Source organism: Aquarana catesbeiana, linkage group LG06, assembly GCF_042186555.1.
Source record: "Aquarana catesbeiana isolate 2022-GZ linkage group LG06, ASM4218655v1, whole genome shotgun sequence".
Lineage (NCBI taxonomy): Eukaryota > Metazoa > Chordata > Amphibia > Anura > Ranidae > Aquarana > Aquarana catesbeiana.
This window is the reverse complement of record NC_133329.1, coordinates 358,481,436-358,508,304: the sequence shown is the minus strand read 5'-3', so window position 1 is coordinate 358,508,304 and position 26,869 is coordinate 358,481,436. Positions and strand designations below refer to the sequence as shown.

The window sequence follows — 26,869 nt, the reverse complement described above, 5'->3', positions numbered from 1 at the left end:
GCCTGCTTTGCTCTATGGGCGGCTGGGTGTAAACTACCTGTTTACACCCGGGTGCCCTCTGATCTGATCTGCTAGATGGAAGGGGGACAAATCCCCTTTCGTTTTTCTTTTGGTCATAAGTCCGTTTGCATCCACTGCTCCATAAAAGTGAATGGAAGACCTAATCGGGTCTGCCTGAACAACTGACAGGTGGACCCAATCGGACTGATTGTGAAAGGGGTCTAAAGCATTTTAAAGTGTTTGTTTCCTGTGGTGACCAGCCAGGTAGTCTCTTCATTATCCAGCCCACACTGGAGAGATGACAGCTGGAATCGGGTTTATATAGGCGACACAGACATTTTCTTTTCCTCCACTTCTAGCCTTCAGTATATTGTCCCTGTTTGTCAATATGACATCTCTGCTTTTCATTTCACTCCCTTGGTATTTGATTGCTGAGCCGTGAAATCCTCCTGGGCACTGTTTGTCTGTGTTTAGCACTGTATCTAAGACTGGTGGACCTCAGGGAATCAGATACATCACAAACCTATTTATTTCTGTAGAAACTCATCCTTGGTTAGTTGCGTCTGACACGCAATGCTGAGCAGGGAGCAGGTAACTGTATGAGCGATGTCCCCGTCCTTTGCCTCTGGCCTTCCATGCTTTGTGCCTCACCATCTCTCTTGTCTCTGCAGGTCGCCAGGCTTCTTATGCAGCACGGCTGTGATGTAAATCTGAGTGACAAGCAAGGCCGGACTCCCCTCATGGTCGCCGCATGTGAAGGCCATTGTGGGACTGTGGAGTTTCTTCTGTCCGAGGGTGAGAAACTGTCTCTGAAGTATAGAAATGAAAAGCTGAACTGAAGTACCATAAAATCTGTAATCAGCTGTAGAACTTAAGAGCCCCAAGGACAAATGAAACAATGGGATTTATTAAATAAGTTAAAATGGCCTCCTTTAAAAGAAAAAAAAAAAAAAGACAATTATATATAGATAAATGCATACATTGTATATTAAACATTTATATAAAAAAATGTTTTTATTTATTTTGCAGACAGTACTTCCGAGATAGATACAAGGGGCCCGTCAATTAAGGGCGCAAGGGTGCCACCCACTATGAGTAATGGATAGATGCAAAGCATAGCCTGAATCTATCCACGGCTGCCGCCACCCCTTTGTTCATACGTCCAGCCCCTTTCAGGACACCGGGCGCATGAATTACAGCAGTGGGGGTGTTTTTTTGAAGCACCTGATTAGAGCCATAGGCTCTAATAGGCTTCAAAATAGGGTGGACTCGTGTCTCAGAGCATTGCGCTCGGAGCCCACCCAGGTGTGTTAAAAAAGCAAATGAATATTGTCTGTTTGCCACCCCCCCAAAAGAAAAAAACACCATCTGCCGCTGATGCAAATTAGCATATCATATCAAATATTGTGTGTGGTTTTATGCTCCGCTCGTTCATCTGCAAGTAGAACTATAGGCAAAACTTTTCATTTTGGATAGCATAATGATGGGTTAGAAACCCCGTCGGTTTATTTTTTGCCATCTATGTCTCATTGGGGAAATTTCCCTTCACTTCCTGTCCCAAAGCCAAACAGGAAATGAGAGGATATCCCTGCAAATTAAGGAAATCTTTCGGGGATCCCCAGGTCGCCAGAACTAGTGTCCCCATTGAAAGATTTCCCCTCTATTACTTTTCTGGCGACAACCCAAAATTTTGGATTTTCTGTTACTTTCACTTTCAAATGATAATGGTAAACAGGACAAATAGAGAGAGTGAATCTCCCTAATGGGGGCACAGACGGCAATAAAAACTGACAGGCATTCTAATCCCTCTCCACTCTATCAAAAAATAAAAGTTTTGCCTTTAGTTATACTTTAATTTACTCTGGCCTTTGGAATGAATAAACGCTTAAGCGCTAAACCCACCTAGCAATTAGGCGAGTTTAGATGTGTTTACACACATTTAGGCTCGTTGGGAATTTTTTGTTCTCCTAAACGCGTTGGCACTGCGTTTTTTTTCTGCCTCTAAAAAAAAGAAAAAAAAAAACGCCCTTTTAAAGTGTTTTTTTTTTATTTATTAAAATAATAAACATGTTATACTTATCTGCTCTGTGGTTGTGCACAGAGGAGCCCTGATCCTCCTCTTCTCGGGTCCCCCCACCGGCACTCCTGGCTTCTCCTCTTCGGCCAGTGCCCCGATAGAAAGCAGCTTCCTATCGGGGCACTTGTGCAGGCTCGCTCCTAAGCCCCCATTTGACAGCTATCGATCTGCCCAGTGAGGAGGGACAGAGCTGGGGGAGATGCTGCAAAAGCACTGGATCCTGATGGGTCTCAAGTAAGTATAAGGAGGGCTGGGGTGGTGGGGATACCAGGTGTAAAAGGTTTTTTACCCGAATGCATGGAATGCATTTGGGTAAAAAACCTTAAGGCTTTACAACCACTTTAAAAGTGGCATTTTTGGTTCCCAGTGTGCATGAGGCCTTAATCTTGCAAAAACTTGAGTAGTACACAGGGACATGAATTAATGTTCTCTGTGTGTTACTCAAGTTTTTGAAAAAAATCTTCTTGGAAAGTCAGCTTGGATCTGATGCCACAATATTCTTATTTTTTGTGTTTGTGTGTATATTCAGTTCTTTTCATGGGAAAGAATGGGTGCTGTCATTGCTGACTTTCTGCTGAAAATGAAAGTTGACTGGTTGCTAAGCTCAATAATTTGAGGCACTGAACAGAAATAATTTTGTACATCAGGAAAAGTCATACAGTATCTGCAGACTTGTTCTGGGTCAGTGTCTCAAAGTGCTGAAGCAAGGGGGTCAGCTTGGCGACCAGACAAAGATCATTTTCAGTAGCAGGAGACAACAATTCATGCCATACTGCCTTCATGTCTTTGTTTCAACAGGTTTCCTTTAAAAAGCAGGGAAGAATCTTCAAAACATGTTAAGAAATCAAGTTTTTCTAGAACTCTGCCAGTTAGGCCCCTTTCACACAGACGGACCGATCAGGTCCACCTGCAAGTTTTTCAGGTGGCCCTGATGGGTCCATCCATAGCTCTTTATGGAGCGGCGGATGTCAGTGGACCGTTTTCATCCGACTGCCCCATAGAGCAGTGTTTCTCAACTCCAGTCTTCAAGGAGCCCCAACAGGTCATGTTTTCAGGATTTCCCTCAGATGAAACAGCTGTGGTAATTACTAAGGCAGTGAGACTGATCAAATCACCTGTAAAAATACTGGAAGGCCTGAAAACATGACCTGCTGGGGCACCTTGAGGACTGGAGTTGAGAAACGCCGCCATAGAGAATAGCAGGCTGTGTCCGCTCTGCTTAGCAGAGCGGACATGGACCTGTCATCCGCCTGCTCAGTGGGGATCAGCGGAAAGATCCCCCTCTGAGCAGACAGATCCTCTTGATGGAGTCCGCCCCGTCTGAAAGGGGCCTAAGGGTAAATGTGACATCATGTATGTAATTTTTTTTCTCGTTTTTTTCCTTTCTTAGGCGCAGACATTGCTGCAGTGGACAAGGAAGGGTTAACTGCCCTGAGCTGGGCCTGCCTCAAGGGCCACAGAGCCGTAGTCCAGTGTCTTGTAGAAAGAGGCTCCAGTATTGACCAGATGGACAGAAATGGCCGCACACCTTTGGACTTGGCTGCGTTCTACGGAGACGCCGAAATTGTACGTTGAACTGCTAAATATTTAAACGATGCAGATATGTAGAAAGGTTCACTTGATATATCATCCTTCCAGCAATGTTTAAGCAACCTACTGGTGTTATAAACACAAGGCTGCTGCTACCGAAATTCATATCTAATCTTCTATTTACACAGTGTACGGCCAGCCGCTATATTCCTGCTGTAATAGGTCCCATGGCATTCTAGATGCGCACTGTGCATTAGAAAGAGGCCTCCCCCGTCCCATGTGTTTGTAAAGAGCAGGATAAGTACAGTATTCTCATCATGGAAGTTTATCTTTGCTGGCCAGTGATGGGGGAGCAGCAGATACTATGCAGAAGACCAAATTCCCTGTGCTGACATCACACATCCAAAGCTCAGAGTAATCAGGACAGTGTTAAGCCCTCCTTCCCTGTTGTTGGCACGAACAGGTGATAAGGAGTGGAATTTTCATCAGCTTTACATAAATCTAGACTAGAGATATTTTGCTTGCTGCATGTTTTGCTGGATATTGGTCTTAGTCTTTCATTTGATGCCAGACATGTTGGACAAATCCCAGGAACCCAGTAGCTGCAGGTCTTGAGAAAATTGCTGTTTACATCTGTTTGGGTTACTATCTGCTTGTTTTGTTTCCTGCTTTTCTTTTTTGCCTTAACCTCCCTGGCGGTATGATTCTTTCGGATTTTAGGTGCTGAAAGCGGTACAATTATTTTGCATGGAAATTTGGCGTTTTATATTGTAGGTCTGTAAATCTTAACAATAACGCACTTAAATCTGTTCAAACCAGAGTCTAGTAGATATCCCGGGTATGATAAAGTTTGAAACACAAAAACATAAATTATAATATAATAAATAAAAATAAATAATTAAAAAAAATAAAAATAAATAGTAATAAAATAAATTTCCGCACGATTCACTATCGTTCAATTCTGCAAGTGTTCTAATTTACTATCGCTGTTTTCTAGCTGGTCTAAAGCCACTTTTGACGTAAAGGGACACTTTTTGGTTGCTATGGACAATCTCCAGTTTCCAGGCAGAAAGAACAGTGTATATCATGTAAAACTGCATGCAGGGCATGGGCCAAAGCACTGGGGACAAAAGGGATGTGAAATCATTTCATACAGTACTGTAATCTGTAAGATTACAGTACTGTATGTGTTATGATTTTTACATTATTTTGAATTTGCCGCCAGGCTCCGCCCCCGTGCGTCGCGACGCTCGCAGGGAGCGGAGCCTGGCAAAGAGAGGCTTCAGAGGAGGACGGAGCCCTCGGACACTGCGGGGGACATGGCAGGATCCCGGGGACAAGGTAAGTAAGGAGGCACCAGGATCCTGCAATGTAATCCCGAGTGTGGCTCGGGGTTACCGCTAATGGTGCTGAATTTTAACCCCGAGCCACACTCGGGAAAACTGCCAGGGAGGCTACAGGGTCAGTCCACCAAAAATGATATTTTAGCTTTGGTTGGATGGTGGTTGGTTGACTCAGCTGCTGGCCTCTTCTGCTGCAGACTTTGAAGCTTTTCAGTAGAAGAATGCTGAGCTGGAAATGTATGTTCTCCTTATTTTATTGACAGGTGATGGAGGGAGCTAGATAATTCAGAATGTAGAGCAAAACTGTCCTCCGGTGTGGGCGCCGTGCTTTGGATGCAGAGACCTCACATGAGACACTTTTTAATAGACCCTGGCATAATGCAAAGTGCAGGAACCATGAAGGTCAAGCTTTGGTCAAGCGATGGAGTAGTAGAGCTTTTACAGCATAAGTGCATAAAAAGCCCAAAACTTTTCTTTTTTTTTTGGCAAAGTCTAAGGCAACCCTGTCAGGTTGTGTTTATTGTGTCTTGTAAGAAAGGTTTCACTTTTTGACTCGGACACAACAAGAGAAGCTCCTCCAAAGCAAGGGGATATTCTTCTTAGAAAGTTGTCTCCATAACCGGTATCCCCATTGGAAGGTTTCCTCGTATCTTCTATTCCTGTGACAACTCAAACATTTGGATTTTTCATCAGTTTCTGTTACGAAGACTAAGGTCACTAGGAGAGGCTGTATCTCCCCACCAGGGACAGACAGCAGTAAAACCAGAGGGGCCAATCAGAAGGCCTAACACTTCCACATTCTATCCAAAATTGAAGTAAAATACATTTTGGCTTTGCATACACTTTAGTAAAAGTCTACCAAGAGTTGAGTATCTGCTATTCCTAAATGTCCAACTAACTATTTTTTTTCTGTGTGGACGTCTTTTCACATTTTAAGATTGCTCTGTTTTTCATGAGCCTGAAGATAGAAATATTTTTAATAATCATCCTAAATTAGGAATACTAAAGCTGTCACTCACTTTACAATCTGATCCAGGTTTGCCTAATTAGGTATAGATTATTTAGGTAGACCGTTACATTTCAATGAATTGTTTAGGTAGGCTCTGGCACTATAATAGTTGTTGGTAAACCTAAAGGGAATTTCAGAGAGATTGAACAATCATGCTATAATGTGTGTGGCCAGGTTTACACAGATATCCAGTTACCTGTAGATAGCACCACATGGACAGCACAGTGGCTAAGTGGTTAGCACTTCCGCCTAGCAGCAACTAGGGTCGTCGGTTTGAATCCTAACCACAGCACTACCTGCCTGTAATTTGCATGTTCTCCCTGTGTGGGTTTCCTCCGGGTACTCCAGTTTCCTCCCACATTCCAAAGACATGCTGGTAAGGTAATTGGCTCCTGTCTAAATTGGCCCTAGTATGTGTATGTATTAATATGAGTTACGGACCTTAGATTGTAAGCACCTTGAGGGTAGGAACTGGTGTGAATGTTCAATATATTTGTAAATTGACAGCTCTATATAAGAACCTGTAATAAATAATATACATTATAGCAACATGATGCCTGCCAAGATACATTAGAAGGGCATTGATTAATGAATGTGATGTTAGTCTTTTTCTGATGATCTTCCCCTCTGTATAGGTGCAGTATCTGGTCGATAACGGTGCTATGATTGAACATGTTGACTATAGTGGGATGCGTCCGCTTGATCGCGCCATAGGATGCCGAAATACAGCCGTAGTTGTGACTCTGCTTAGAAAAGGAGCTAAACTAGGTAATTTTTTCTGATTGTACCAGTGTTGCACAGAAACAAGGCATTTTAAAAGTCTATTCCATGTTACATGCAATTTAGTTTAATAACTTGAAGAATGCTAAAGCCAGCCATACATGGATCGAAATTTGTCTGGTTCAGCAGGGAGCGACCGAATTTCAATCCATGTATGGGCAGGGAGGTTGTACAGAAGTTTATCTAGCAATCGACTCCTTACAACCACCCTATGAAATTTTCCCTGCTCTATCAGCGCTGCAGGCTATAGCTCGCGATGCTAATCAGTGTATTCTGACGGTGGGTAGTCTCTCTGTTATCAGAATACAATAGCTCAGTGGGGAGGATTTCTCCATCCACATCGAGTCTGTGGGTGGGGGAATTGAGTCAATTTTTTTTAGTTTAGCCTGCTGGTTGAATGAAAAAAAACCTCTTCCCCACAATACTGGCTAGTGGTTGTGGGGTTCTGCGTGCAGTGGGGCCCCCAGACCTCAGCCTCTCCCATGTGAATGAGGATGGGGTACATAGTACCCCTACTTATTCACCCAAAAAAAGTATAAACACAGGAGGCAGTTTTTGACGAGTCCTTTATTTTAAAAAAAAAACAAAAATAAAAAAAATGTCCCCTGGTGTAGATCCACCATCAATCATAATGCCCGCTGCTACCGTCAACCTGGAAAAAAATACAAATTTGGACCCGACAAAGGCTCCTGCTGTCTGACAGTTCTTAAATAACTAAGGGGCAGGGCCATTCTATGACATCCTGGGGTGACCCTGCCCCCTTGTGGCATTGATGATGGATCTACACTGGGGGACATTTTTTTTTATTTTTATAATAAAAGACTTGTCAAAAACTGGTGTTGTGTTTTTAGTTAGTTTTTACCCTTTTTGGTAAATGAGTAAGGGTACTATGTACCATTACCTCCAGCCTTTTTCAATCAGGGGTGCCTTGGCAAAATGCCTAAAAATTGCCCTACAATTGTATACAAGCTGGTGGGTGGATGAAACCTACCTTTTTAGTTACACGAAAGCCACAGGTTTTCATTGTGCATCATTACAACCTTCTAGCTGCCAACCTGCTAATGATCAATGGCATTATCAGTTGATAGGGAGGATGTCAGTTGCCTGCATATCATCCTTGTTTGGTCCTCCCTTGCCTCTCTCCATCAGCTTGGGGTCTCATTAGCTAAGCGATGGAGAAATACTGAGGGAGAAGAGAAACCCTGGAATACTAGTCAGTACTAGTATTTGCTTTGAAAGAATAAATCACCTGTAACGTTGGGTGTCTTAAGTGTATTGATTTTCTGCATTATGTAAAACTAATAAACTACTATTAATCGTTTTTACATTTTAGAGTGGGGTGCCGCAAGACTGTTTATAATTGTGGAGGGTGCCTCGAGACTGTCCAAAATTTGAAAGGGGTGCCTTGTCTGAAAAAAGGTTGAGAAACACTGCATTACTCATTCACATAGGGGATGGGCTGGGACCTGGGGGCCCCCAACCTAAAGGGGGCTTTCAGATTCTGATAATCCCCCTGCCTGCAAGACCCCCACAACTACTGGCCATCAACATGGGGACAGGTGCTTGGGGGGGTTCATTAGAAAACGGATGTACACAAGGAATGTAAAAACTGGAGTCCAGATCCGTTTTTCATCTGATTTACTAACAAAAAAATGTGACTGAACGGATGAATGAAATGGAACGCCGGTGTGAAAAGGGGCCTAAGGGTGTCCAAGACTTTACTCGTTAATTTACAAATGTTTTTATCAGAAGAAATAGGTCCTCTATATGTTCCAGCTGTGTTTTAACAGCTTGTCAGGTGTGCTTGAAAAGTTCTAACTTTCGACCTAAAGAAACGTATTAGTCAGCCATTGTGCAGCTGTATATAAATATAGAAATGTGATTGCAGACATAGTGCGGCAAAATAATGATGTCTGATCACCATTTGTAATTACATATTTAATGACATGAAGTGTCACTTGGAGGAAGCTGATGTAATTTTCCTGTCCTGCTGTCTTATTGTATCAAACACATCTGTACAATCTCGCTCTGAACTCAAGGAAGCGACAAACGCTATGCTGACACCTGATTTATTAGTAAAGTAATACTGAGGTCACGCTCACTACTATCAGACTTTGGACTATTATTGTTTGTGTATGTTACATAGATACCGCAATCAAAAATAGGAAACCATGTAAAATGCATTGTGTATATATAGCAGCAAAGTCACTCTGATGTCAGCTTTAATAAATATCTGTCCATTCTTCAAATCTGACTGTATAGGGGCCCTTTAAATAAAACATCTCAGCAATAGTTTTAAAGCAATGCTGCCACCAAAATAGGAATAGTGAAAAATGTGCCCCATGCAAAGGAGGTATTCTATACACATCTTTACTGCTGCCCGCACCGCCGATTACAGATGTATTGAAGAGATGCATTTAGAGTAAGGCTAGCCATACATTATACAGTTTTCTTGTACAATTTTCCTTTAGATTTACCAAAACCATATAATAGGAAGTCAAACCTAACACTTTCAATTTGTATATAAAACATAAAAAATACAATCAAATATTGCACAGCGTTCCATAAGTGAATAAAAGAAATGCTCTTGATAGGTTAAAAATAGTGACTTTTTTCCAAAGTGATCATAAAGTGCGCATCCAAAGAAACGTTTCTTTTCCAATGATTTTTATTAAAAAAAGCATGTACAAGATACACAACAAATATTCTTTGAGTACAAAAATAGAAGAAGAAAAAAGGGGGGGGAAGCATATCTCGGCCAAGATGGCCTGCAAGGATCCTATAAACAGACTGTCATCTCTATCTTCTCTCTGGATGAGGTGCATACGTCTATCCGGCTGCTCATGGCCGGTTACGTTCCCTTTACTCACATATATATCTAGTCAGAGTGTAGAGCATCATAAGTTTGGATATATAATTATCTTTCTTTATATGTTCGTTGTCTCTAGAGCTATTTCCACACCTCTCTTGTATTGCTTGGAGAGAAGGCGTGACGTCAGGAACCCAACCATCCACCCCATTTGGGATCTACACTGTGGACGGGAAGGCTCCCACCCCACACCCCTCTGCCTTTATGACTAATAATTCAGATATCAGATCTTGATCCTTCGTATATAGCGTTAGGACAACGACATAAAGCAGGAAAACCTGCAAAAACAAACCAGAGAAGAAAGGAAAGAGTAAGAAAAGTAAAGGGGGGAAATGAGGAAGAGAAGAAAGGGTGGGGGAAGGGTTGGAGTTGAGTGCACCCCTAGGGATCCCCCAAAGAAACTTTTCAGTGACAAAGTGACACCACCTACAACACCGGGTGCAATGCCCGCTCACCTTGGGAAGTGACCCCACTCGATCTAGTTGCGCTTTTAAGATATAACAATCTCAGAGAGTCCAGGCACGGCCCTGCTGCTGTGTCAAATCTTTTCAGAATATGTTTGACTATGGAAACACCAATTGATCTCTGGGGTGACTGTGGTCAGGTGTGTCCAGGCACCGTCTTCTTTTCTCCCCCGATATCCAGCTCCCTCTCCAGCCGGTGTTGGATGTTAGACAGAGCGAGCGTATCTCCTGTATCCCTGATCGGTGCGCACGCTCTGCACCTCACATACTGCACATGTGCGGTGTTTGCTGCTCACTCCCGATCACTGCTCCCTTACAAAGTAACACAAAGCCCTACGACTGATACAAAAGTGATTGATTTACTAAACAAGTCAATGGATCACACAAAGGGTACCTGAAAATGTTACCTTTGAGTGATCCATTGACTTGTTTAAGTGAACAGCCTCTACTCCTTTAGTAAATCAGTCTCTTTTGTATCAGTCATAGGGCTTTGTGTTACTTTGTAAGGGAGCAGTGATCGGGAGCGTGCAGCAAACACCGCACATGTGCAGTATGTGAGGAGCAGAGCGTGCGCACGGATCAGGGATACAGGAGATACGCTCGCTCAGTCTTACATCCAACACCGGCTGGAGAGGGAGCTGCATATCGGGGGAGAAGGGAAGACTGTGCCTGGATACACCTGACCGCAGTCACCCCAGAGATCAGTTGGTGTTTCCATAGTCAAGGATATTCTGAAAAGATTTGACACAACAGCACGGCCGTGCCTGGACTCTCTGAGATTGGTATATCTTAAATTGCAATTAGACCCAGTGGGGTCGCTTCCCAAGGTGAGCGGGCATTGCACCCGGTGTTGGAGGTGGTGTCACTTTGTCACTGAAAAGTTTCTTTGGATGAACACTTAGGTTAAAAATAGTGACTTTTTTTCCAATCAAGAGGATTTCTTTTATTCACTTATGGGACTCTGTGCAATATTTGATTATATTTTGTATGTTTTATGTTTTTGATCTATGTTGGAATAAGCGCACCAGTATCTAATTAACCAATTATATAGTGCTAAAGACCACTTTCTAAGGGTCGGTTCACACTGGGGCGACTTGGGATCCGACTTGTACGCCCTCAAGTCGCCCCTAGTCGCTTTGCATTTAGGTTAACATGGTAGGCAATGGGAGCGTCTTAATTGACACTACTGAAGTCGCTCCGACTTCAGAAAAGACTCCTGTACTACTTCTATCCGACTTGTAGGCGACTTGTACCCATTCAACTCAATGTAAGTCGCCTGCAAGTCGGATCTCTCTGTAAAGTCAAGCGACTTTGCAGAGAAAACCCCTCCCTCCCCCCCTCCCTCCCAGAGAGGTGATTGGCCACAGGCGAAGTCGCCTGTCATGGAGGCGACTTCAAGTCGCCTCGTAATTTGCCGAAGTCGCGCTGAAGTCGCGCTAAAGTCGCGCTGAAGCCGCGTTGAAGTCGCGGTACAAAGTCGCGCTAAAGTCGTGTTGCCCATGTGTGAACCGACCCTACATGGTGAAGCTGTTCTGTTTTGGTATAACACTGTTTAACACACATAGCAGCGCTTTATTACTCCATACCACTTTCAATTTGTAGGCTATCGGCAGGCCCTTGCACTACATAGTTGAAGGTAAATCTAAAGGAAATTGAATGAGAAAATTGTATAATGTATGGCCAGCCTAAGCTGTTCAGAGCATTGATTCCAACCCATGGGAGAAAAAGGGACCATGTGAAATCAAGTTCATATCCAAAATTACTGGTGTTGTGATGGAACTGTTGGTAGGGGAGCTACATTTGGTTTTTTAAACCTCTTTGGCAGCACCTTCCATACCAATTAGCCCATGTTAAACCAATTTCCAACAAGGGATTGTTGAACTGTATCTCCCTGAGCATCGTCTCTTAATGTGATTATTTCAGTTAAGCAAATAACATTTTCTGGGTTTGGAGACCATTTTTTAACTCATTTATTGAACTTTTTCCTTACAGGAAATGCAGCTTGGGCAATGGCAACATCTAAACCAGACATCCTGATCATTCTCCTGCAAAAGTTAATGGATGAAGGCAATATCTTGTACAGAGTAAGTTCATTACTTTTTTTTTGTGACCTACGTATTCATGCGTCATATGGGTTTCCCTATACATGTAAGAATTACAACACATTAAAAATGATGACTTTTCTGCGAATTGCAGATATCCCTTGTGAAGAATGCCCAGACATTCACATCTGTTTTAATCATTCAACATGCAAGCAGGCATTTTGTAGATGGAGCCAGCATTCCTAAAAATGCAGTCACTTCATCAGAAACCTCTTGAAAGAAAATCTACCCCAAACTACCCTTCTTATTAAATCAACCCACATTTGCTTAGTTTTTAGCTCTTAGTTTTGGTTATGATGGGAAATACAACGTTGTCAAGGTTGTGTGAAAGCCTGTTAGGGAGATTTCCCTTCCTTTTCTCTTCCTGTGACTCTGGGACAGGAAGAAATAGATAGCAATAAACACTTGATAATCTGCAATCTTTCTAGACTCCACTAAAAAAGACATTTTGTTTAGTCTCTGTCCCCACTGACACTCTTGGAGGAATTAACGAGTAATGCAAGCACCATGCTTGTACCACTCTCCTAAACATAAAAAAACAGCAGTGGCTGCTCCTAATTAACAAGAGTGGCACAAGCCCCTTTGTGAATTAGGAGCACAGTTCTCTGTTCTTGTGTGCCTGACTAATACAGCACAGAGAACGACAGCTTGAGCTGCATTCTCCGATCTCTCTGCTCTATGCTTAGCTCAGAGTGGGCAGGTGGAGGCTCTGCTTGTGTAGTGTAATCACTACAGGGGTAGAGCGATGATTGTGAGCTGTCGCACAACAGGCCACTGCTGGTGGGAATCTGCAGCAAGTTTCTTTATGGAAAACTACTGTATTTCTTCTGTTCATCAGGAGCTGACCTGCGCTAGTTTCAATTTCACCCTAAAGTAGAAACTGGCACAAATAGACTTTAAACAGGTCTATATGCTTAGTTCACTCCTGACAGTTTCCTGTACCATTATAATGGCGCAGGAAGCTTGGTTAATTCCCCTGTTTGTTTCTTGGACAGGAATTAAGGAAACCTTTTCCCCAGTAGGGAGAGAAGTAGTAACCCTTCTTTGGTCCAAAACTAGCAAAAATGTTGGTTGACGTTGGGCCCTAAAGTGTTACTAAACCCAGTAATATGAAAATAGTTCATCTTGCATTTTGGTCCAGTTTAGAAAATGTTACCTCTGCTTCACTGATTGTTGATCTTTTTCCTGTAGAAAGGGAAGATGAAAGAGGCTGCACAGAGGTACCAGTATGCTCTCAGGAAGTTTCCCCGGGAGGGCTTTGGAGAAGAAATGAAAGCTTTTAATGAACTGCGTGTTTCCCTCTACTTGAACTTATCCAGATGCCGCCGAAAAACAAATGTAAGTAAAGTACAATGCAGGTTTCCCAAAGAAAGGTTTGATGTTTATGTCCTGCTTCCCCCCACTCTATTTATTACAACCAAATGCCATGTACTTAAGGGTTATGGGGAAACATGTCCCCGCCTCCCCATCCAAATATAGGGTACACAGTTCCTAAGTGACCAGTTGCCATGGCCAAGCATTGCCATACAGAGGCAGTGGACAAAATATTTAGTCCTCTGTAAGCTCTGACACTGAGCTTATACAGGGTTTCTTTCTCAGACCTCTGGAAGGCAAGCTGGATGAGAGGAACATGGCAAATGTGATCACAATGGGAGAGGATGGGCTATCAAGAGTCTACCCTGACTGGGCAAAGCGATAGCTTTACTTTGTTGAAGCTGCTACTCTAAAAAAGTCATCAATACACTAATATAATGGGTTAAGACCAATACACATGCCATTTAATCTGTTTCAGATTTGTCCATCCACAGTGATGGCCAGACCTGATCATCCTAAACATTTGGCTCCTAAGCTGAACTTACAAGACATAAGGTTGCAGGTTACAATGTCAGTGGTTGTACAAGGACAGCGTATATACATGTAATGCAGCTATCATCACGCAGCATTCATCATTAGCTGTTTGATATCCAAGAGGATATCTGTTGGAGACAGCCCAATATATCTGCACAGACAGCAATTAATTTGGGATTAACTGGAAGGGTATTTTTTAACCCAATACCACCACGTCTTTATATTAAGCGGGGGCCGTGCTAATAGAGCTCTCCACCTGGAAGGGCTGGTGAAGGTCATGTTGCTTGTTTTTCAGGTGGATGTAGGTACAGACCCTCCCCGTTCACAAGATCCCTCACCTAGTGTTTGTGGTATGAAGGGGCCTCAGGTACGGTATCCTGGTACCCCAATGTTTGATACTTGCCTTGTTGGATTTGACAATTGCGGTGACGTACTTCTAACCATTACTGCACTAATATGTGTTTATTGCTCATAATATGAAAATAACATTGCCTGGTAATGAAAGCGTTTGGACCCAGAATGAGAAGTAAAGTCTTTACTGACAAGTTATATTATCATCTCTCCCCCTGTATAGGACTTTGGCATGGCTGAAGAGCTTGCAACCAAGGCGCTAGAGCTGAAACCAAAGTGCTATGAAGCCTATTATGCCCGGGCAAGAGCTAAGAGGAACAGCAGGTAAAGCAGCTTTCCTTGATTAGAGTGAAACTCCAGTTCTCCTCATGTAAACTATAGTAATTGCAGGGATTTTAGAAACACTTGTAGATTTTTACATTGTACTGTTTTGGACATATTGATGTGAGCAGAGCTTTTATCAAACTTCGCTATCACCACCTGATCGACCTCTGTGCTATAATAAGAAAATCAATCGCATCTGCATTTCTCAATATTGGTCATAGATGGAAGAAAATTTGGCCAGTTCAGCAGGGATCAGTCGAATTTCAACCACGGGTGGCTGCTGCCGCTCAGCTGAAGTCAATCTATCAATTGACTTTTTTTTTTAATGGACCTGTTGGAAAAAAGCCACTCAATCAACGGCTGCAACCAAGGGCATCAGTCTCCCCCCCCCCCCCCCGTGTCCAGAACACAATAGCTCAGTGAGGAGGATCCCCCCATCCACCTCAGTTGGGTAGATTGGGAAACGGTTCAGTTTTTTACGTTCAACCCACTGGCTGAACAAAATAAAACTGGAGCCATGTATGGCTAGTCTAAGTCTGCAAGAATGAAAATATCTCACCAAAGATGAAATGCATATTACAGGGGATATGTGTAATTTTACTTAAAGTGGTTGTAAAGCCTAAACATTTTTATTTGAATTCAGTCATTCCTTTCATTAAGGTAAAAAATGTTTTGGTGTCAGCACCCCCCCCCCCCCCTTTTTACTTTCCTGAGCCCTCATTCGATCCAGCGCTGTGCACATCTACAGCTCTTCTCTCCCCTCACTTCCAGGTCTCACTGGCTATGCTGGGGCATCAGGAGCCATTGGCTCCCAGTGCTGTCAATCAAAAGCCAGTGACAAGGGAGCGGGGCTGAGTCCCGCTGTCTGTGTCAATGGTTCCCAGGGGGGCACTGGACAGAGGGGAGGGGCCAGGAGCGCAGGCGGGGGACCTGAAAAGAGAAGGTTCGCGGATGCTCTGCAATTCCATTGCACAGAGCAGGTAAGTATAGACATGTTTGTTTTATTTATTTTTTTCATTTTTACCTTTACAATCACTTTAAAGCTCTGGGTGTGTTTAGTTAACAGAATAGCCCATCTGCTGGTTGTATGGCGACATTTACATTTTTTTGACTGTTTTAGAGATTGTATCTGAGGAATGAAATTGAAAGGATATTTTTATTTAAATTAATAAATGAATTTGTAGCAATTTACTAAATCTAGTGAGCAAGTAACTTTTTTTTATAGGTTAGGATAAAATTTCAGCTAGGATACTAAAGAGCTAGTGCACCAAAAAGTGAAACAAAAGTATAGGTGGAATTCATCTGACATCTTCTGTCTCTTTGGGACTTCCAAAGTGTAATTTCGCCAACATTTGCCCTGCTTCTATACCAGCCTACCTAGAATCCTACTTCTGCATTCTTTGTACAAATAAAAAATAAAAAAAGGCCATTGCTGACCTCTACTTCTCTGGCTGTCATGGCGATCCAGTAGCTTTAAAGTGGTTCTAAAGGCTTGCATTCTATACATGAAGGTATAGAATGCACATGCTGCTCCTCCCACAGCCCCCGTTATACTCACATGAGCCCCCTCTTGATCCAGTGATGTGCATGGGAGCCTCACCTGTCCCAGGTCTCTCTTTCCTTATTGGCTGAGACAGCAGCTGGAGCCATTGGCTCCCACTGCTATCAATCACATCCAGAGAGCCAATGAGGGGGGGAGCAAGCCACGGTTATATGTCTTTTGGATGCACAGAGGGGAGCGAGCACGCACCAATGCCACCATAGCAAGCGGCTTGATATTGAGGGCACTGGTGAAGGGGGAGGAGCCAAGAGCGCAATTTGGCTGAACTTCTCCTGTGGATCACAGGAGTGCAGTTCATTCTGCACTCCTGTGACCCATTTTTCAGCAGGCTGAAGCCTGCTGTCGGCTGACGTCACAGAGCCAGTCCAGGCTCAGGCAAGATTACAACAATGGAGTCGGGATCCGTCCACATGCCTGAACCAGCACCCGGCTCAGCCTCTCAGCAAGCCGCTGAGAGGCTGAGCCGGCCGCTCCCCTCCTCTTCACAGCCCAGCGCTCCAGTGAACGGGGGGGGGGGGGCAGAGCAGAGAGCCAGTGACTGACAGTCACCGGCTCTCTGCTCATGGAGCTGCGAGAACTGAGCGATTGGTGGTGTTTTGATCGCTTGGTTCTCAGTGTTAAAGACACCGGGAGGACAGATGCAGCATCCACCTAGGTAAGTATGAATCTTAAAAAAACGAAACATACATCTCTTTGAAGCCTTATGCCTCCCAGGTCACGTTTTTAGTTGCATTTAGCTGGGTTTAGTGTTCCCAGTCAGATCCCGGATACACAGAATTCAACTTTTTCTAAGGGCAGCTAAACTGAGTGCATCTAAATGCAATTTGAGGCACAGTGTAAATACACCAATGAAAAATCATTACATGCATTTATATGAGTTTATGAATGTCCTCTAAATGCATATAAACTGAAATTTGACAGTGCAGTGTGAATGGGGCTAAAATATTGAACCCAGAGATACCCAAGCAACTAGATTTTTGATAGGTGGTCAGCAGTGGCGGGTACTCTCAGTAAAGGGGCTCCTTAGGGGCCGTCTACATTAGAGAGTTGTGATAAGACAGGCTATTCATTTTTAAAAGGCTGGCAATGCACCCTTAGGATGGCCATAATTGTACAAGATAGTTTTTTTTTTTCTGTCTGTTTTGGTAAATCAAAGCACTATAACACAGGTTCACCGGAGTCTTATTCAAAATAAATGGTACAGCTTCACACCAACACATGTAATGCTTTCTTGACTGCTGCTGCAGGTGTGCAGACCTAGAGCTCAAGAGCAGAAAGTGTCACCAGCAGAGTCCTGAGAGCTAATAACCAATTGGCCAATAAGCCAACATATCTTAGTTCTAGTTTATCAGGAATGTAAGGGGGTGGGACTTAGTGACAAGAGCTAATAATACCCAGAACTGCCCATCACTCGGCTGCCTTTTGGAACCTCTAGGTGCCTTCACTTCATACCTGTAGCAGTTTTACTCTTTTTGGTCTAATGTCAGTGTGGCTTTGAAGGGTAACTCCACTTTCGTTCAAAAAAATGGACACAGACAAACATCTATTTCTTTAGAATAACAAAAGGTAGGAATCTGCAACAAAGTTTGTTAAAAGTCCATGCAATGTACATCATCCAGAGGTTAATGTTTTTACTCAATAAAAGTGGAGTTACTCTTTAAACCCCCATTCACATTGGTGCGCCTTGTCATGCAATTTGACAGTTCCAAATCGCATAACAAGTCACACCCGATTGTCTGCAATGGAACCGTTCAAATTGGTGAGACTCCGACTTTGCGGTGCCGCGCCGATTTGAAAAAAAGGTTCCTGCACTATTTTTTGCAATTTCAGGTGCGACTTGCATAGACATCTGTGCATGAAGTCGGACAGATGTGTCGCAGGTCGCACCTGATATCGCACTGACCTGCAGAAAAAAACAGGGCTTCTGGATTTTGCGAAAGCATTTGACACAGTTCCCTATAAACGTTTACTGTACAAAGTAAGGTCCGTTGGCATGGACCATAGGGTGAGTACATGGATTGAAAACTGGCTACAAGGGCGTGTTCAGAGGGTGATGATAAATGGGGAGTACTCAGAATGGTCAGGGGTAGAAAGTGCTGGGACCAATCCTATTTAATTTGTTCATAAACGGAGGATGGGGTAAACCGTTCAAACTCTGTATTTGCGGACGATGCTAAGCTAAGCAGGGCAATAACTTTTCCGCAGGATGTGGAAACCTTGCAAGAAGATCTGAACAAATTAATGGGGTGGGCAACTACATGGCAAATGAGGTTTAATTTGGAAAATGTAAACTAATGCATTTGGGTTGCAAAAATATGAATGCAATCTATACACTGGGGGGAGAACCTCTGGGGGAATATAGGATGGAAAAGGACCTGGGGGTCCTAGTAGATGATAGGCTCAGCAATGGCATGCAATGCCAAGCTGCTGCTAACAAAGCAAACAGAATATTGGCATGCATTAAAAAGGGGATCAACTCCAGAGATAAAATGATCATTCTCCCGCTCTACAATACTCTGGTCCGGCTTCACCTGTAGTATGCCGTCCAGTTCTGGGCACCAGTCCTCAGGAAGGATGTACTGGAAATGGAGCGAGTACAGAGAAGTGCAACAAAGCTAATAAAGGGTCTGGAGGACATTAGTTGTGAGGAAAGGTTGCGAGCACTGAACTTATTCTCTCTGGAGAAGAGACGCTTAGATATACCTTACTGGTGACCCCGCAATAGGGAAAAAACTTTTCTGTGGAAGGGAGTTTAATAAGACGTGGCCACTCACTAAAATTAGAAGAAAAGAGGTTTAACCTTAGACTGCGTAGAGGGTTCTTTACTGTGAGCCCCCTTTCACACAAGGCGGACTCAGTTTCTACGGAGCCCGCCTCGGTCCGCCGGCTCAGTGGGAGATCAGTCCGTTGATCTCCGCTGAGCCGGCGGATGACAGGTCCCTCTCTGCTCACTGAGCGGAGAGGGGCTTGTTAGGCGCCGCTGCCGCCTATGGAGGGATCGGATGAAAACGGACAGTATGTCCGTTTTCGTCAGATCTCACCCGATTCGATCCGCCAGCGACGGACCTGGACGTAGAGCCATCCGTCTGCTTTTCAGCTGATCGGACCGGGTCGGATGTCAGCAGACATGTCTCCGCTGACATCCGACGCTCCATAGACTAACATAGAGCGCCCGTTCAGGTCCGCCGTCAAAATTGACAGGCGGACCTGAACGGTCCGATCGTGTGAAAGGGGCCTAAGAGTGGCAAGGATGTGGTATTCCCTTCCACAGGCGGTGGTTTCATCGGTGAGCATAGATGGTTTCAAACAACTGTTAGATAAGCACCTGAACGACCACAACATACGGGGAAATACACTGTAATACTGACATATAATCACACACATAGGATGGACTTGTGTCTTTTTTCAACCTCACCTACTATGTAACTATATGTGTCATTAAAAAAAACAATGTAAAAGGAAAATAGTGCTCAGAGAAATCAAACAAAATCAAGCTGTGGTTTGACAGTATGTTACTGTGAGCACATGGTTCATATACCATACACAGTTTGGCACTCAGCTAGGCTGGTGTATGGGTTTTCTTTGTTGTTCCAGCACCAAGAAAAATAATCACAAAGTACTTTAAGTTAAATGTTAATGTATGTTTATGTAGTAGGGTAATTTTGAACAATTTTCTAAATGGAAACAAGTTAAAAGTGAATGGAACTGAATGACAACAGCAGACCATTCTTCGTTCAATCTAACCTGCTTTCATCAGGAAAATGACTCCACTTGATGGGAACTGTTTGTTGTAGAAGAAAAGGTCTAATTCTACAAATGACTCCCTTGTGTCTTTATATCAATAATTCATGTGTTGTTGTTTTCCTTTTACACAGGCAGTTTGTTGCTGCTCTTGCTGATCTAAATGAGGCTCTGAAATTGTGCCCCAACAACCAGGAAATAAAGCGGCTTTTGGCCCGTGTAGAAGAGGAGTTCAAACAGCATCAAAAGAGCCAACAGCAGAAACAGAACCAGCCTCTTCCTCCCCCAAGCAATGACTCTGACCAAGAGGATGAAGCTGTGGAAGAAACACTGGACAATCATCTGAGCCTTGAGGAGATCCAAGAGGATGACAGTCCCTCTTCAGACAAGCTCCCAGCAAACGCAAAGCCACTGGATGTACCAAACAACCATAGAGCTGCGGAATATATTAACCAGAAATTCCATACTGAATCATCTGAGGAACATCCGGGGAAAAACATATGCCTGCAGCAAGCGCTGGTGCAAAGGCCAACAAAGCAGGCACAGATAGTTAAAACCAACCAGCACATGAATTCCTTGCAATCTCTGTCTAGGTCTTCCAATAGTTTTTCTGCCTTGAAAACCCAGGCTTCTTCTACTTTAGCTCCTCCAAGCCCTCTTCCTCTGAGACCATCATCTAACCAAGCCAGTATGAGAGGTCCAAATGTAGATGGGACACATCCTGTATCCTCTGGAGCTCATGGGCCTGCCTACACAGAAAAGGTTCCATCAGGACTTGTCATCCATAGGCAGCCCAGTGAGATTGTGCAGTCCTATAAGGCTTCAGGTTCCTTTGTTTCTAAAACTGCAGAAAGGTTAGTGGGGTTTCCGGCACCTGAAAAACCCGCAGCAGTAACAGAAAGCAAAAGAATAGCATCCCACAGTTTGACCTCAAGCAGTAGCTTTTCTGAAGGCGTTAAAGGGCCTGATGTGCGCAGCAAAGAAAACAAGCCCAACCAAATTGTAAGTGCATCAGCTGACCAGAGACCGCGAAACATACCCTTCATGGGGATCATGGACAAAACCGCCAGATCCTTCCAGCAGAATGTTCAGTCTGCTCGGAGCTGGCTAAACCAAACAGACTTAAACCCCAATCCTCCTGGCACCGGGTCATCTGCAGGTTTTGAGAAGTTTGCTCCTAGGCAGGTAACCAGCTATAGCAATCAGAATAAGACCATGCCGAATGTATATGGAGGGAATACTCATAATGGAGTGTACACAAAGGACTTTGAGGATGGAAAGTGTCAGACGTCCAGCCTCTCTCAAGATTCCAAGGCTGTTGCCCAGTCATACCAAGAGGCAATGTTGAGGTCACAATCTGTTTTGGCAAAAGACTCCAAATTAGGCTCAATGTCCTCAACGAAACCAAAGCGATCATTCATAGAGTCAAATGTGTAACAAGCACACTGTTTTGGGGGCTTTTTTGTTTGTTTTTTAAGACTATTACTAGAGCACTAAAGGTCACTTTGCTTTTTGGAGACCACTCCTACCTTATCTTTCATTGGTTTCTGGGACCTACAAATGTTTACTTCACTTAACTGTTAAATCCCCAAGGATTCTGGATTTCCTGGCAGTAAAACTGTTTTTCATCTTTTAACAGTCTGGAATAAAAACTACTTTCTAAACATTATGTGAGGTATTTTAGCTTCTTTACAAACCCTTCAACTATAACAATGGCTGGGTTTCCAGAAAGCAAAGTTATAATGGATATAGATTTGGTGACTCAGTGAGAAAAAGCCAAAGGCTGCTGGTCAGTACCTAATGATACTTCTGGATTACAGTGACTCGCTTGGAAATATTCATAGAACAGTTCCATAGGAAACTGACCTATTGATGCAGAACTAATGCACTAGATTCATCATTTGGGTCTTTCACTGCCTGGTGCAGATAAGGAACTCCCAGCAACCCTAGAGGACTCTTCATGTATTCGTTCTTTGGGACATTACCAACAGACCTTACCATATGTACAAAGGAAAACACAGCTCTGAATTTTGTTTGCAAAGATCCCACATCCTCCTCTTTATTAGGAGATTCTGTGGGCAACATGTACCAACATTCACAGATCTTTATGTACTTTAGCATGATTTTATCCGCAGTCAAAACAAGTCAAGCAAGCATTTACCTGGTTTGCAGTATGTTCCATGGCTTCATTTTAAAAACTTATGTATCAAAAAAAAAAAAAAAAGAAGTAATGCAGTACATGGCCATGAGTCGCCTTTTTGCGTGTGCCAGTCTTGAATTTAGTCCTAGGTCTTCCTCAGGAACACAGCATGTGCAGTGGATGATGGTGCAGTTGAATGTAAATAATGGGACATGCAGTCTGCCAGAGTCCTTCGTAACTGGAATCTCAGTGTTATATAATATTACAGTGGTGCCTTTAAAAATCGTTTTATCTGCATAGCCGTGTAAAATGATTTTATTGTTAGAAATGTTTCTTTGGCGTTTAGCGGGTGCCTTATGCTACGACTGGGAATGTAGGATGGGGATAACCCTAAATTCAGTAGATGAATATCCAAAGACTGATGAATGGGTTTTTGTGGTAACTGAAAATTGGATCTTCTATGTATTAACACACATGGAAATCTTCTTCAGTTGAATTGTAACAGCATTCTAAATATATGGCCAGATAGTTTAATGGAATTTATGAGGCTAGAAAAGGTGATCAGCTCCATCATCATTGTACTGGCTTCAGGCTGAACCTCAACAGCAAGCTACATAGAACTGCTTTACCTACCAAAAGATCTGTAATTCAGCCAGTCTTGTAGTCCAGCCTCCAGAGCCAGGACTTCACATTTATTCACTGCAAGTATGCAATAACACATCATCCCCTCCCTCCCATTCTGCTGACTGGATGATGGAGCATTACCAGATCCTTTCTCCTGTTAGCAAACTCCCTGTGTTAGATTGACTACACTATGAGTCTGATTTGCTCACAATTCTAGCCCCACCCTATGATCAATCTAAATTCTGTTGTGCAGTGGATTATAAAAAAAAAATATTTCATGACCAATTCAGGTAGATTGTGTCTTAAAAGATTCCCATCAATGGTAGATATATATCTATAATAGTCCAAGACTGTTGCACTCCACAACTTCAAATTTGGCATCCTTTATTTCAGAGATGTATCCATCTTGTACAATGAGAATAAGTGTCCCTCAAGCAAGCTTTTGGACCACTTCCTTCATCAAGCAAGGGACACCATATATTCTAAAGCAGTGGTCTCTAAACTGCAGCCTGGAGGTCAGATGCGACCATTTGCTTGCCTTTATCCAGCCCTTGGACATCAACAATGGGGCACCATTCCTCCCACTGACACCAATGATAGGGCACTATTCCTTCCCCTGATATCAGCGATTGCCACTATTCCTCCTCCTAATTCAAGGGGCTATTCCTCAGACTGACACCAACATTGGAGCACCATTCTTCCCACTCACACCAATGATAGGGCAGTATTCCTTCCCCTGATACCAACAATTGGCCCTAATACTAATGATGAAGCATTATCCACTTCCATTGATGCCAAAGCTTTTTCTATTCACACTGGCCACATTCCGGCCCCTAGAGAATCTAAAGCACAGTAAACTGTCCCTGTGTTTAGAAAGTTTGGAGACCCCTGTTCTAAAGAACATTTGAAGAATCAAACCATATAGTAACCACATGCAATATAATTAACTCCTAATTATCACAATAATCCTTATTAGGTACATCCTGAGATAAATTATAATATATATATATATATACACACACTCAAAAACAGAGGTCCAATTTTCATTTAGCATGCAAACCCATTTAAACCTGCCATAGGCTGCCTTCAGCACATAGGGGACTGGTTGGTTATGATATTTACAATGTCCTGGCAACAAAAATGCTTGCAGTCTAAAGAAGAAGAATGCAATAATTGAATGATTTTATTGATAGTAGGGGGGTGATTGTTCAGTATCCAGAGGGTTACTCGCCCTGCTCATCAATAGGGTGCCTTAGAGGCTGCGAATACTTAGTTCAGCTGCTCTGACAAGCAGCTCAATAGGGATTTGAAGTGGGTGTGGCCTATTTGTTAAGGAGGAGGAGTTGAATTGGGGGGCTGTACAGGACTTACATTTACATACACTATTCCCTTGGTTTAATATAATTATTATATTTTTGGTTTGTTTTTTTGGTGGTTTTGAGCATTGTTAACCTTTGTACTGCTGCGTTAGCCAGCAAAAGGGTTATTAAGGTAAATGTAGATCTTATATAGCTACGTAATGTATATTTTACAGGAATATCCTAATCGGTTATATTTTACACAGGCAGGGGAGTCACGTTAGGTAAGCTGTAATATAATTTATGTGCATTTTTTTATAAAATCAGATTTCATTTTCTCTTGTACATATTGTATAACCTTATTGTTATTTTAAAGAAAAGTGTAGTATTAAAAGACAAATAAGCCAATCCCAAGCCTAGACCCTGCTTAATAATATAACATAACCAGGGCTCAGAGGCAGTGTACACTGACCAGGTATCTATAGCACCAGGAGCCAACATCCGCTTTGATTTAGGGCATGTGCTCTGCAGCTCCATAGGCCATAATGGGCCTATAGCAAAGGGTGCATCTGAGGTCTGTCTGTTTTGGGGGCATGGTAGATTTCTCTTTTTTAAGACTGGGTTCACAAGGAGCGGATCCATTGGACGGACTCCGATAGCTTCGAGGAGGATCGCTCCGCTGATCCCAGCTGAGCAGGCGGATGACAGGTCCGTCTCTGCTCACTGTGCAGGGACTGACTTGTCAGGGCCCCGCTGTTCTCTATGGGAAAGTTGGATTAAAACGGACAGCCTGTCCTTTTTCGTCCGATCCGCTGGACGGATGGCGAAATATATCGCCATCTGTCTGTTTTAAGTGGATCTTGTCGGAACGGATGGCAGCCGTGTGTCAGCGGACACATCTCCGCTGACATCCGCCTGCCCATAGAAGTCAATGGGTGGCCCACTCGGATCTGCCTGAAAAACAGACAGGCGGATCACGAGCGGGCCGATCATGTGAAAGGGGCCTTATACTTAACCTTTAAGAACTCATACTTAGCCGTATATATATATATATAGCATGCATTTTTAGGCTTCAACAATGCTGTTTTTTGCACTGAGCTAATCTATGATTATGGCAAATATCCATTCTGGCAGTTATCGCACTTTACTCTTGTTTTGTATAAACAACCACCTCTAAGGTGCTATTCTAGGGAAGAATTGTATATGGGTAATGAAATGGTACCATAATATTTCATGAGATGTATAGGTGGAAACTGCTTATATATTTTGGAATGTTACTAGAATAGTGGTCTAGTCCTGGTGGGGGAACCTTCTTTTTTTGGATTAGCTCAGTGAGGACGTTCTCTCCCCCATCATTAGACATATGGTTATCTTATGAATACCAATTCACCCAAATGAAATGGTTGCCTTCATGGTGCTTAGGTGACTGGTTCTCTTTAAGAGGACTCTATTTATATGTTCTTGTTTCCTAACTGTTCAGCATTACAGTTTTGGGGTAAACCGAATTTTCTTTGCATTCTTTGGCAACTGTTTCAAAAGTTTATTCTCTGTACATACACAAAATGTTTAGGTTTCCTGGCAACTATAAGGCCCTGTTCAGACCTTGCAAATTTTAAAGCACGATTTACATGCAGAAATGTATGTCGCTCATAGGGCAACCCATTCAGCTTAATGGGTCACCCTATGCACATTTGTCACCCAAAAGAAGCGCAATTATGGCAGAATTACACCATGGTTGGGGTGCCATGGAGGATAATGGCACCCAAATGCGCGTTGTGCATTCTGCCATGAATTGGAATCACTGGCAGAATTGTGGCGATTCTGCCCATGATTTCAAATTGCTTTAGTGAACGGGGCCTAATATATACTTGTAATGTGTCAGGTCAGTGTAAAAAAAAATTAAAAAATGTTAACAAGACATTCACCGATATGTTATGTCCCAATATAGCTTATTTATTTTTATAACTTGTTATCTTCATTTGGCTGTAGCTATCTTTTTTGCACATCTACTGTACTTCCATAAGGAATAAAAAAAACATTTTATAGACTGATGTGTTTGTATTGAATTCTTAGAAGTAGTCAAAGTCCATAGGAGACCTTCACACAAGAACTTCCAGTGCTAGTTTGACCCTGTCCTAAACTAATGGAGCTGATTTACTGAAGGAATAGAGCATGTTCACTTACCTAAGGGCTTGTTCACATGTTTATGGGGCAGTTTGGCCTGTTTTACAAGGGCTTCATTTTGTGTAAGAGCAGTATGAACAGCAAGCTATGACAAAGCATTTGCAGAGCTTTCAGCGAGCTTTGGTAAAGCTTTTAAAGTACCATTTAGCTCCAGTTTGTAAATGCTGAACACGGATCATAATAGGAGTGCCGATTACCACTTAACCGGTTCAATACTGGGCATTTTCACCCCCTTCCTTCCCAAACCAATTTTTAGTTTTCAGCGCTGTCGCACTTTAAACGACAATTGCGCGGTCGTGCGACGTTGTACCCAAACAAAATTGACGTCCTTTTTTCCCCCACAAATAGAGTTTTCTTTTGGTGGTATTTGATCACCTCTGCGGTTTTTATTTTTTGCGTTATAAACAAAAGAAGAGCGACAATTTTGAAAAAAAACACAATATTTTTAACTTTTTGCTATAATAAATATCCCAATTTTTTTTAAAAAAAAACGAATTTTTTCCTCAGTTTCGGTTGATACGTATTCTTCTACATATTATTGGTTAAAAAAAATCGCAATAAGTGTATATTGATTGGTTTGTGCAAAAGCTATAGCGTCTATAAAATATGGGATAGATTTATGGC

At 42.8% G+C, this 26,869-nt stretch overlaps 1 protein-coding gene across 3 annotated transcripts in view; it reads left to right on the top strand.

Annotated features, from left to right (window-relative positions):
- TANC1 (tetratricopeptide repeat, ankyrin repeat and coiled-coil containing 1) overlaps positions 1-26,108 on the top strand; it is a 350,249-nt gene extending 324,141 nt beyond the window's left edge. For all 3 annotated transcript variants that reach the window (XM_073634104.1, XM_073634105.1, XM_073634107.1), the window contains 7 exons: positions 672-795; positions 3,468-3,643; positions 6,595-6,727; positions 12,065-12,156; positions 13,366-13,512; positions 14,597-14,697; positions 20,134-26,108. In XM_073634104.1, coding sequence (XP_073490205.1) covers positions 672-795; positions 3,468-3,643; positions 6,595-6,727; positions 12,065-12,156; positions 13,366-13,512; positions 14,597-14,697; positions 20,134-21,436 — 2,076 coding nt within the window. In that variant the 3' untranslated portion in view covers positions 21,437-26,108. The remainder of the gene's footprint in view (positions 1-671; positions 796-3,467; positions 3,644-6,594; positions 6,728-12,064; positions 12,157-13,365; positions 13,513-14,596; positions 14,698-20,133) is intronic.
- The last annotated feature ends 761 nt before the right edge of the window (positions 26,109-26,869 follow it).